General features: G+C 35.6%; 1 protein-coding gene across 1 annotated transcript in view; it reads right to left on the bottom strand.

Annotated features, from left to right (window-relative positions):
* The window catches only part of LOC144978482 (dynein axonemal heavy chain 1-like), a 169,865-nt gene that overhangs the window by 153,918 nt on the left and 3,447 nt on the right, over positions 1-12,500 (bottom strand). The window contains exons 3-13 of the mRNA XM_078924625.1: positions 12,199-12,271; positions 11,587-11,675; positions 10,944-10,976; positions 9,938-10,026; positions 8,827-9,113; positions 7,882-8,152; positions 6,924-7,070; positions 3,523-3,680; positions 2,768-2,982; positions 2,143-2,310; positions 582-712 (exon numbers count right to left, since the gene is read on the bottom strand). Coding sequence (XP_078780751.1) covers positions 582-712; positions 2,143-2,310; positions 2,768-2,982; positions 3,523-3,680; positions 6,924-7,070; positions 7,882-8,152; positions 8,827-9,113; positions 9,938-10,026; positions 10,944-10,976; positions 11,587-11,675; positions 12,199-12,271 — 1,661 coding nt within the window. The remainder of the gene's footprint in view (positions 1-581; positions 713-2,142; positions 2,311-2,767; positions 2,983-3,522; positions 3,681-6,923; positions 7,071-7,881; positions 8,153-8,826; positions 9,114-9,937; positions 10,027-10,943; positions 10,977-11,586; positions 11,676-12,198; positions 12,272-12,500) is intronic.

Genomic DNA, 12,500 nt, shown 5'->3' with positions numbered 1-12,500 from the left:
CTCATTTTTAATATTGACCCCGTTTTAAAGTTGTATTGTATAATATTTTTAATTGGTCTCGTTACGTCAGTTTGAGAGCATTAAACTTACTGTAATATGTTTTGTTTTATATCACTGTAAAGCGCTTAGAGCCTGTGACAACAGGGTAAAGCGCTATATAAATGCCATTTATTTATTATTATTCTTAAACTTACGGGCAAAAGGAAAATAAAATAGATTGCAAGTTTATTCAATGTTCTGTTTTTTCGTCATATTTACATATATCTATCTATCTATCTCTCTCTCTCTCTCTCGCTCTCTCTCTCTCTCTCTCTCTCTATATATATATATATATATATATATATATATATATATATATATATATATATATATATATATATATATAACGAGCCCCATAGCAGCGACTGGACAGTTCGATCTGTTAAATCAACCAGTAATTGTTACTATCCTTTTAACTCTACAGAGACCTGAATTTTAATGGTCCCATAAGCTCCAATAGGACTGACGCACTCTACGATACTACAAAACAAACTTAGTCAAGAGATTCTCGATTTCATGTTATAATCTATTATTTAACTTACGGAAAGGGACTTTCAATATAGCTTTTCCCCCATCTGTAAGATTTGCGACAGTGCCTTGTGGAGAAGCAGAAGTCAAGGACGTGGCGAGTTAAGCACTGTAAAGATTCCATCACAACGAATCGAAGAGTGTCCTGGGGAGAATATAGAAGAAAATTTTATTAAACTCTAACAAAGCTACAATCGTTTTCCTCTTAGAATGATAATAACAAGAAATGAAATGAGTAAGAAAGTGCCAGAAGACAACAGAGAATAAAAACTTCGCGGCGGCGATGGGGGATCGAACCCGCAACCTTACCGATACGACAACTCCGTCTGGCCGGGGAGATTGAGACTCTTCCGTCTGAGCTATCCACGACCCGCCAAAAAGTCTTCTTTCCCCGACTTCTTGAGGTCACGGGCTCAACACACACAAACACCGCGAAGTTATTAGGCCAGCATTTAAGCTTAATAGCCAATATTCTCAACAAAAACATGTAACATAGAAACGATTGAGACATTGAGTATGCTCAGGTATTTGGGGTGAATTTTTATTTCAGAAAAGTGAGTGGAGCAGGCACTTATGTTGAAAATAACAAGAAATTAAGTGAGCAGGAAAGTGCTCTTTTAGAATGATAGTGTTCTATTTATGTTTTGTTATTTTTCTACTGATTCCATTATACCTTTACTTAATTGTAAAACTTTCGGCTTTTGGATATATACTTTGATAAAAAAAACAAAATGTGCGTTTAAGTTGAGCGTTTATTTAGTGTAAATGTTTTGAAACATTCTGTTTAAGTGAAGCAAACGGGCCGTTACCTGGTGCACGATTTGGCGTGATAAAACAACATTTCAGAAATACATTTTAAAACATTTACCTATACTTGGAACTGTTCAGTAAAATCGATTTTAGTTTAATACCTCTGTTTGTTTTATCCAATATCTTTTCTCTAAAACCAGCGAAACAACAAAGCAACTACCGTATCCTACCTTCTGCATTGACTTTCTCTCAATTACATATTAGAACAATTTTTAATGTTAAGAGCTCCACAATGTCTTCAATATCTTGTAGTTTGTTTTTGTATTGTTGGGGTGTTTTGTGGTTGTTGTTTTTTAATTTTTTGTTTTGTTGGGGTTTTTTTTTTGTTTTTGTTTTTTGTTGTTTTTTGTTTGTTTGTTTTTGTTTTTGTTTTTTTTTGGTTTCGTTTTTGGTTTCTTTGTGTAGTTTGTTTTTGAATTTGTTTGGGTTTTTGTAGTTGTTTTTTATTTGTATTTTTTTTTTTGTTTGTTGTTTTTGTTGTTTGTGTGTGTGTGTGTGTGTGTGTGTATGTTTGTGTGTGTATATATATATATATATATATATATATATATATATATATATATATATATATGTGTGTGTGTGTGTGTGTGTGTGTGTGTTTAGCTTGCTGGATCATTTTATAAAGATATAGAATATTTACGTTTTTTATCAACCAAAACTACGTCGTAATGCTGAACGCTTGCAAAGACCATTTCTCAGGAGATATGCTGCGCTATGTAAATGCATATTATTATCACTAAAGTGGCATTTCAGAAATAAGCAAACCTGCATGGTGAATCGCACGACTTCCATTAACTTCTTCATCTTGGATATCTGGTATATCCGCCAGTCTGTCTCGTAGATGTTGAACCAACCTCTTCGTACATCCATGAAAGACCTCCGTATATGTAGCTTCAGGTTGTTTACCCATATTTCACGGAGATAATTGCTGGCCTAGCACCGACAACAGTAAACAAATTAATATTAATATTAATGTATCTAGTAGTGTATTTTATATAGATTAAAGAGAATGCTCAATTGGCTTCGCAATGCTTCTTATACCTCTTTCTCTCTCACTCTCTCTCACACATACACACACATACACACGCTCTTTCTCTCTCTCTCTCTATCTCTCTCTCTCTTCCATTGCACGTACACACACACACACACACACACACACTTACACACGCACTTACAAACACATTTACAAATTTTCACCTATATTATTATGACAATCTATTAAATATATATGTATTTTGTATTTACTTGAAAAAGGCCAAAGGCAGAAACGTCGTTTGTTATGTGTTGTTCATTCATGAGTCAGATTTACTCCCTTTATCTTTATCTCCATTTTACTGACTCATTTAGGCACCTCTAGTTATTAACTAAACACCAGAATGCCACACCTTACCATTGTTGAAGTCTGGGACTGCAGTGATTCAAACTCATCCAGCCTGAATGTCTTGTTGAGTTTAAAGTTGAAGAAGCTCAAGGTGGTCAACAATGTGTTACACTCCGCTCTGACGAGTCTCATGGCAGCCACGCTTTTCTTCGAGGTGTAGATCGACGCGTAGGCAAAGCTGTCGCTTTGTTTCTGATAGTCATATTCCGGTATATCAATTTTCCCTAAGAGGATATAAATGGGGATTTTGAAAAAAGATCAATGCTGGGATGTTGTAAACAAACTAAAATGAATATTAAATAAATGAATAAATAAATAAATACACAAATAAATGTGTGACATTTCGTTTCAAAACAGTAATACGTTGCCATGAACCGCATGCCAAAAAGGTAACTTTATAGTTGAAGTGACAAGGATGGATCATTTCTTTTGTAACATTACAAAAATATTAGTATATTCAATGTAACATATCAGAGATACCAAAATTATTTATTCTTTTTATCTCAAGACGATTTTTAGCATCCATTTAATCTCGAAACAAAACCCTTTTGAGTTGGTAGGTCAAATAATATTAATATATGCATTTGTATATGAAATCTAATAATGAGTAATATTATTAAATAAAACAAATTTAGATGTAACAGATCTTTTAAAATTACAAGGTCAGAATACGTAAAAACCTGACGTTTCGGTGTTATGTCTTTGTTATTTGTTTTTGTTACTGATTTCAGTAGAATGATGACGTAGGTACTTATGATACTGACCTTTCTGAGGAACTTTGTTTTCAATGGCTGATGGGATTGTGACGAAGGCAAAAGTCGCCGGTGATTTCCTGACTTCCTCGTCCAGGATGAACTTGTTCATCACCCAGCAGTACTCCATAGACACCTCTTTCAACAACTTTTTGTTGGCCTCTTGTATTCTGGTGTCAACATAAGGTATCAAATCATTTATTGTAACCCCGGTAATATATAGGGGTGAACTGGATACAGAGAAGGAGGCGAATATCAAGTCGAGTAAAGGTATGACATTCTCATTGAATTGAAACGCCCCATTATAAACTGTAAGATCTGAAAAGGTTGACTATGAAAGACTGCCAGACAAAACAGAAAGAAAAATACTAGAAAAAGAGTAGTAGTAGTAGTAGTAGTAGTAGTAGTAGTAGTAGTAGTAGTAGTAGTAGTAGTAGTGGTAGTAGTAGTAGTAGTAGTAGTAGTGGTAGTAGTAGTAGTAGTAGTAGTAGTAGTAGTAGTAGTAGTAGTAGTAGTAGTAGTAGTAGTAGTAGTAGTAAGCCTCGCAGTCTGAAAGAAGCTTGCTAAGAATAGTGTGATTCAGTCACATATGTTTTTAAAAACCGCGATGAGTATAGCTGCTCTCTCCATCCATGTTGTTAATTGTTTCCATTGGTCACAGTCCTGGGTCAGAGTTTTGAGGCTGTCAAGATCTTGTTGTGACTTCAGTACGGAGGGCACTGCAGTTTTTCCTAGTTCTTCTGGATTAATTCGGCCTCATCTGAATCCAGAAATTTCTCATTTGTAGAGAGGTCCTCGTTCAGGATAGTTACTATGGATGTTGGTGGTCTCCCTCCATATGTGTTGTCATGAAGGAAATATTCTGTCATTGCAGTTTGGGCTGGGATGTTTGCATCTCGACCTAAGATGTGATCAAATAGCCTCCATCGCTGTTATCTTATTATTGTACTCAGTCTCTGGAACCTGGTTCTTTCATAGAGATCAGTATTTGTAATTGTCTCTGGCCAATAGATTCCGATTACGCGACGCAATTGTTTGCATGGTATGAATCGAGAGTTACTAAGTTCTTTTTGTGAGGCCCCAGGTTCCACAATTATATGTCAATATCGGAATAATCAATGCCTTGTAAAACTGTATTCGTTTATTCTCACTGATTATGTTATTTCTCTTCCATAAATTTTGGAGTTGGTTGAATGCATTGGTGGTCAACTGCTATCGTTTTCTGATGTCTTCATTTTCGTTGATCGAATTGCCTAATTTACAAGAAAAATAACTATCCCCCCAAAAAAATCAGCTTGCTCCCCAGTCAGGCTTGCTGATTTTTTCGAATGGTTCTTTTCTTATGTTTTTCTTTCTGATTTTTCTTGAACTGTTACATACACGCTTTTACTTCTTCGGATCTTTATCTTACACAATTGCCTACTCCATATTTTGTTATAATGAAGAGTTGATGACGTTTTCCAAAGAACTCGTGTCTCAAATTTTAAAATCTCAACTGATATCAATGTAAATTATTTTTTCCCAATCTGATTCAACCATAATAATACTAAAATGAGGAATAAATAGCATCTTTATAATTTAGGCTTTCAAACCAATGATTGAAATTATGTATTAAAAAAAGAAGAAGCGAGGAGGGTAGCGAATGAACTGTCAGTATTTCATTAAAGAGGAAACTATCCTTATTTTTTTCTACCTTTCGATACGTCTTTTTTCCATTTTTCTGGGGGGTTTTTTCACTGCAAATATACTAAAGCGGTATGTTTTAGAAGTGTACTTGGTGTTTATGTAATTGTTTGGTTGGTTGGTTGAGTTTAAAAACACTTTTGGCATTAAAAGGTTACTCGACTGTGAAGGAAAATGAGTACAAAAATTCGTTACTCGGATAAGAGTCATTTTTTAAAATAATTCGGCCAGAAAACCTATATTTAAAATATCGATAAAATATTCAAAATATCTCAAATACAAGACTTCAAACAAGATGGCAGAAGGTCCACACGACGTCGGTAATCCCCATAGGACGCTCAGATACCTTTTTTTCCAGTCTGTTCTAGATTTTAGCTCAAATGTTACCGTTTAAAAATCTTCTTTTATAGCTGACGAAATGTTGTAAACCCAAAGGGTTTCGTGTTAATTATTTTGCCTTTTTTCGAACTTTTGAATATCTTGTTAAATGTGTTTTATAGCTGACAGCTTCACTCAGCTTAGTATTCACAAAGTTAAGTCTTTCATTCTTGCTAGAATACATGTACTTCAATTATCGATCGTTAAATAGGGTCGTCAACTTGAAAAATAACGAGGGACATGTAATATCTCTAAGGATAAAGAAGGAACTAGAAAGACCAAGTCTCCATTGACAAAAGGACCATTTATTTTCTGTGTGGCATTAGACCTTCAGATCATGCTTGACAAATTAGTGGTTGGTAGCGAAGCAAAGAGATTTTTTCTGAACGTCAAGACAATCGCGTGCATGGTCGTTAACAAACAAAATCCAGATCTATGTTTTCACCTCACCAGTAAAGGGGAAACTTTCAAACAAGTTTAAAAGTTTAGATATCTCGGTGCAACCATCACAAACGACGCTAGAGATTTTGTAGAAATCAAACAAAGAATTGCGCTCGCTAAAAACACCTTCCACAATCTAAGACCAGTCATCTCTCCCCACAGTATTAAAATAAACACGAAACTTAAGGTGATCCGATCTTACGTTCTCTCGTCTCTCCTCCACGAGTGTTAAATCTGGACTCTATACAAAGAATGTCAAAACCGCCTGGAAGCTTTCGAAATGTGGTTGTACAGGAGATTGCTAAACACCAAATGGTCAGATAGAATAACAAACGAAGTAATTGTGCGTAGAGTAAGGAAACCCATGCAGATTGTGAAAACCAACATGGCCATGTATAGCGACGAGGGAACATTGAAAGCCTAACACTTTGTGGCTACATAGAAGGAAAAAGAGCTCGTGGTCGTCAGAGGTTTACGTTCCTGACTAGTTTCGAGGCTGTCAACAAGCAACATCCCTACAAACTCCGAGTACACGAAGGAGGCAGAGGACAGATCGTAATGGAGGCAAATGATAGGCAACGTGCAGACATGCGTAGGCCACGGATAAGGGAAGGCATTAAACGGGAATCAAAACAGATTAAAGAACAATAAAGGGCACGATCTTTTCCACTCACAGGGAAAGTTATTGTTTTCCTCGTGTTAAATACATTTTCTGTTCGACTGACGGGTTTGCTTACTTGAAGCGCATAATTACTTAGCAAACTAAACTACCGATTGACTCCTGATAATTTATTAAACCTACATTTGTATAACCTTCAACCAGGAATTGCCCACTTTTTTATTATTTCTATGTGGAAAATGAAGCTACATTGTATAAACAGCTGAATAGATAGTATAATATTATATTATACCGCTTTGTTTGTGTCAGTTTTGGAGTCGAGTTAACTCTCCACTCAATGGAGTCCAAATTTGCCTGTGAAAGCGTACCCAGACCATCCATCGGCATACAGTCCACGTACAACGTATACCTTAGCTCCGATTCACACTGTTTTCGTGACCTGGATGTACAAGGGTAGAATTAATAAATTATTAACTAGATTGATCAATACCTTTATAATTGTTTACAGACAATGTTTTTGAGCGGTCAGATAATATCATATTTTAATCGGACACGTATTTCAATAGTAGTAGTAGTAGTAGTAGTAGTAGTAGTAGTAGTAGTAGTAGTAGTAGTAGTAGTAGTAGTAGTAGTAGTAGTAGTAGTAGTAGCAGTAGTAGCAGCAGCAGTAGTAGTAGTAGTAGTAGTAGTAGTAGTAGTAGCGTATGGCTACATCTTCTACTACTTCATTTCGTCAACCCAGCTTCGGAAGTATTCCTCTGCCCTAAGAACTGTTCCATATCCACCTGCAAGTTTAGTAACTGGACAGTGGAGTGCGGTGTGATCGCTGGTCTCTGGAGCTGCCTGACATTTCCGGCAGGCATCACTGTTTCTCAAGTTTCCATATTTCCAATAAAAACAACAAGGAAAGTGGGTAAAGTAAAAAAAAACACAATCTTTTAAATCCGATATTGGGAATTATTTTGACCCAAGACTGTAAACCCAAATTCACGAGGTATTTTCTTCCAGGTCAACAAATTCCCGATTTCGGTCATAAATTATAACATGATTTGCCCTCTATTGAAAACAGTGAATACAAAATTGGTGATTTTGATGGTATGTCACTTATCTTTAAAAGAGGTTACTTTAATATTTTTTAAGGTAAAACAAAAGAAAAAAAGAAAAACAGAGGTGTAGAGTCAGTTGATATATCCTTGCTTAGCGTAAATGGAATACATAATAATACGAGTATAGCTAGGACTCGTCCAAACCTGAAAGCGAAGTTGAGTCGGTCCGCAAATATCCGCGGATCCTCCGCACGAAACATGCAACGCCATCTCTCAACCCAAAAATGGTTCGGTAACCGGATTCGTTTTCCAGTTACTGGGTCTATAGACCTGTTTACGACTCGATTGCCATCTGGATCCAATACTCGACAGTTTTCGTCTAGCTTCTGAACATAGTATAAATCCTTCCCTGCGTCATAATCGAGTACTCCGGCATCGAACCATTTGTATTTTATACTCGGGTCCGTGGGTTCCTCTGTGGAGAAGGAAGAGAATTATTCGGTGATTATCATTCACGAACTCCATTCCATTATCAACATCATCATCATCATCATCATCATCATCATCATCATCATCATCATCATCATCGTCGTTGTCGTCGTCGTCATCATCGTCATCATATCCAGCCGCGCTAAATATATCTCTGTCGTCTGTCTGGATTTTACGGGTTGTATTAATGGTTTTATTGTTTCCGTGCTTAATATTTTGGTCTTTATCAAAGCTGTTATATTCATTGTTTTCATTACTTTGTACAGTCCACAGCTTCTAGGAGTTTTAGTATGGCTTTTACTTTCGCAGCCTACACATATCTCGAATTCTGTAATTCAAACCATTTTCGCTTAAAATATTACCCCAACATAATACAAATTGGAGGCGGTGAATTTCAAACACAAGGGAAACGTATGATACCCCGAAACATTAGGCTTTCTCAACAGGAGATCAAAATCTGAAAAGGTGTGTCGGACAAAATGGAAAGAAAAAAAAAGGGAAAAAAAGAAAAACACATCCCAAAGCCAAAAAGTCAGCCTGTCTCGACAGGGAATCGAACCATCTAAATACCGGTCAGACGCGCTACCATTCATACCATCTTCGCAGCGACAAAAAAAAAAAAAAGACAAGAAATGAGAAAAAAAAAACAGATTCACTCACTGTATTTGTCCGAGTCAATCTCAGGCAAAAGACATACTGCAGGAATGGGACGGACAGCCAAAGTCGTCTCTCCCAACTTCATCCACTCCTCCGGGACGCAGCAATCGAACTCCGTGTTGTCAAAAGCGCCCAAGGGGAGGTAAGGCGGGAAAGGGGCGGGATCGGACGGGTCTTGCATCAAGATCACGTTGAGATTCGTCTGTTGCTTGGGCATGAGCAGGTCAGTGTCGATTCCTCGTTCCTTCAGCAACGTGGACAGATCAAGCCGAGCGTAGAGTCGGCGAAGCCTGTGGACGGGTCGGAGACACGGAGGTGTTACTATCTATATAGATGTAATAATAATATACTAAATTGACTAGGTATAAAAAGGGTAGGGTCCACTCATTAACACATCAAAACAAATCTATGGATGCAGGCTCCATTGATGACATGCGTTTAGGTATAATACCCACAACAACCGACATCCGGATGTAACGTACATCATACAAAACGTGTGTAACCTTAAAGGTTTACAGTCTGATTTATATAATTCAGTAAGAGCTAATCATTAAAAGGGCTGTCTAAAAACAATAACAAAGAGCTGAGTGACTTTCAGCTCGTTCCTTCTATAGGCGACGCAAAGTTGAGTCATTCGAATCGGCTTCTTTTATTCACATCCTCTCACACCGCACGCGAGTGTCAAATGAGTACCTGGCTAGTAACAACAGTGTCGAAAAGAAATGGTATGGATTACTGCCATACATGCATTATATTTTATCCTATCGGTTTAGTTTTGCTGTTGACTCTGGATCCTGTGTAAAGCGTCTTGAGCACATTGTGTGGCTTTTACGCTTTATTTTTTGTTAATCCAGAGAGGGAGAGAGAGAGAGGGAGAGAGAGAGAGAAGAGAGAGAGAAAGGGGGATAGAGAGAGAGAGAAGAGAAAGAGAGAGAAAGAAAGAGAGAGAGCGGCGAGATAGATAGATAGAGATATATAGATAGATAGAGAGAGAGATAGATAGATAGATAGATAGATAGATAGATAGAGAGAGAGAGAGAGAGAGAGAGAGAGAGAGAGAGAGAGAGAGAGAGAGAGAGCGTTTATACAGAGGAGAGACTGTCCTCACAGATACCTTTCCATTTCAATGTTCCTTGGTTTTTGCCCTGGTTGGTGACCAACAGCCAGCTGGACTTTGGGAAGAAACGACACCGCCGAAAAATCCTGGCAAGTAGATATTATATTACTAATGAATTCGTCATTGATTAAACTAGTAGAGCACAAGTATTAGGTATCTTTGTCTTTGTTATAGCAAGATGAAAACTATATGTCTTAGGCGACGGGTACATAATATTTGCTAATATCATTTGGTCTTAAGGAATGATAAAATAATAGATAAGTAAATGGGTTTAAATGAATTCCTCAATAACAACAAAGAGAAATTGGTCAATACAAAAGTGCGTCTAGTAGTTTGGATTTTTTTTTTTTTTTTGGAAGTCGAAGAAAGACAGTTACGAAAACTTGCCGGGAAAGAAATGGAGAATTTTAAAAGAATAGAATATTAAAAAGAAAGACTTACTAATTCTATCCTTTTTCTATTTCTATCTATTTAGATTTATTCAAATAGGCAATGGTATATGAAATGTGAGTCAAACGTTATCATCTACTAATAGATGATGCTGGTGTCAACCAATGTAAATGTATCAAAATTGTTTTCTGGGATGTTCTTGATGAATAATATTCGAATCATCGGAAAGTTTCGTATACATATATCATCATCATCATCGTCATCATCATCATCATCATCATCATCATCATCATCATCATCATCATCATCATCATCATTAGCATAATTATCCTCATCATCATCATCATTAGCATAATTATCCTCATCATCACCATCATCATCATCATCATCATCATCATCATCATCATCATCATCATCATCATCATCATCATTTTCATCTTCGCCATTCTTCATACTATAACCATTAAAGCCGATACCAAACTGAATTGATTATTCTTTCTTTCTGTTTAAAAACTGATTTAGAATAACTGCAAGATAAAAAAAAAAAGAAGAAAACAAAACTTAATACAAATTCAAACTCTGAAAATATCGTATGTGAACAATATAAACATACCACTCCACTGACGCAGCTTTCTCCAACTTTCCTCTGCCCGGCGAGAAAGATAAACAAAAACAAATAAAAGCTTGAGAATTTACATCAAATGATCAACAGAAAATCATAAATGATATTTTGAACTCGTATGATGCAGATTTCATGTCAATTCAAAAATTTTAAAGACCTGGATGGCATTATTTTACACTAATAAGAACAAATTGATCATTTATAATGTAAATAATTTTTCCCTTAAAAGTTCCAAATTCTTAATTCTGAAGTGCGCAGGTCTGATCCAAGGTGACTAGAGGGGGCCCGGTGTCTTTTTTTTTTTCTTTTCTTTTTTTTTCCCACATGGTCTAGCGCTCGATCGTGAACTTCACGGGAGAATTTATCTAACACTAAACTGAAATTGAACCACAAAAAGATATTATGTGAAATGAGCTTTGGGCTTGATTAGAGACATAAATACTTGATACTTTAACTCTATTGTAGTGAGAGCTTATTAAATTCAACTTTAATTTCTCGCACAAGTCATCTGGTTACAGTTGCATCTCAACCATTTTTACCAGAAATCAAAATATTAATGTAGAGTGCAGGGCAAGATTGAAGTCGAATTATGTCTTAAAAAGGTTACGTTTTACAATAGTCTCAAGCCTCTTGCCTTTTTGGTAAATACTCCTGTGTCAGGTCCATAGATTTGGTTTTCTAGCTGCTTTTCCACCTCTTCGGCAGTGATTTGGAGTTTGAAGACTTTAATTGAATTGAAAACAAAGCAGGGGAAATTTTATTTTAATAAAAAATTCAGCAAAGATTAATATGACAAGATCTTAATTTTTTAAAGACATTTTATTATTATCATTTTGTTGTTGTTGTTGTTGTTGTTGTTGTGTGTGTGTGTGTGTGTGTACAATTATTATCATAAATCACTCGCATATCGGACATTTATCATGCAAAGGTTATGATACTGAAATCGTAGCCCCTCTTTCTTTTCTTATAATGGCTAAACGCAACCGTTAAAATGATTTTACGCAATTTTGAATTCTATTCTTTTTAAAGTAATAACACTTGTGCTTCACCTCTACAAAATATCGAAAGTTAGGAGAAGGCTAATTCATTCTTTTTTAAAATCTATAAAATATTTTTTTTAAAAATAATCGAGGGTAAAACTGAACATTTTTAATTAATGTTATATAATATATATATATATATATATATATATATATATATATATATATATATATATATATATATATATATATACATAAGTTTTTACCATTTGGGAGATATTTCTGGGTATTCAATCTCCATAACGTGTCTCTGTACACATCAGGGCCTGTCTCGGTAATCTGAAACAATTATTTAAAATACCACGTTTAACTCGGTTTACTATACTCAAAAATATTACACATTATTTATCATTTTAAAATCAGTTTTAAGTCAATCAGAGTTTTTTAAAAATTCTATAGTAACATTCGTTCTTTGACAATTTTCAAACATTTTCTACAATAATTTAATTACTGATTAGGCCTATACTGTTACTGCCTTGTCTTGATAAAACGTCTTTTTAATTATTTT

The sequence above is a fragment of the Berghia stephanieae genome, chromosome 8 (genome assembly GCF_034508935.2).
Source record: "Berghia stephanieae isolate SIO BIC M18660-M18661 chromosome 8, UCSD_Bste_1.3, whole genome shotgun sequence".
NCBI lineage: Eukaryota > Metazoa > Mollusca > Gastropoda > Nudibranchia > Aeolidiidae > Berghia > Berghia stephanieae.
Note: the sequence above shows the minus strand (reverse complement) of the source record. Positions and strands in the feature narration are given on the sequence as shown.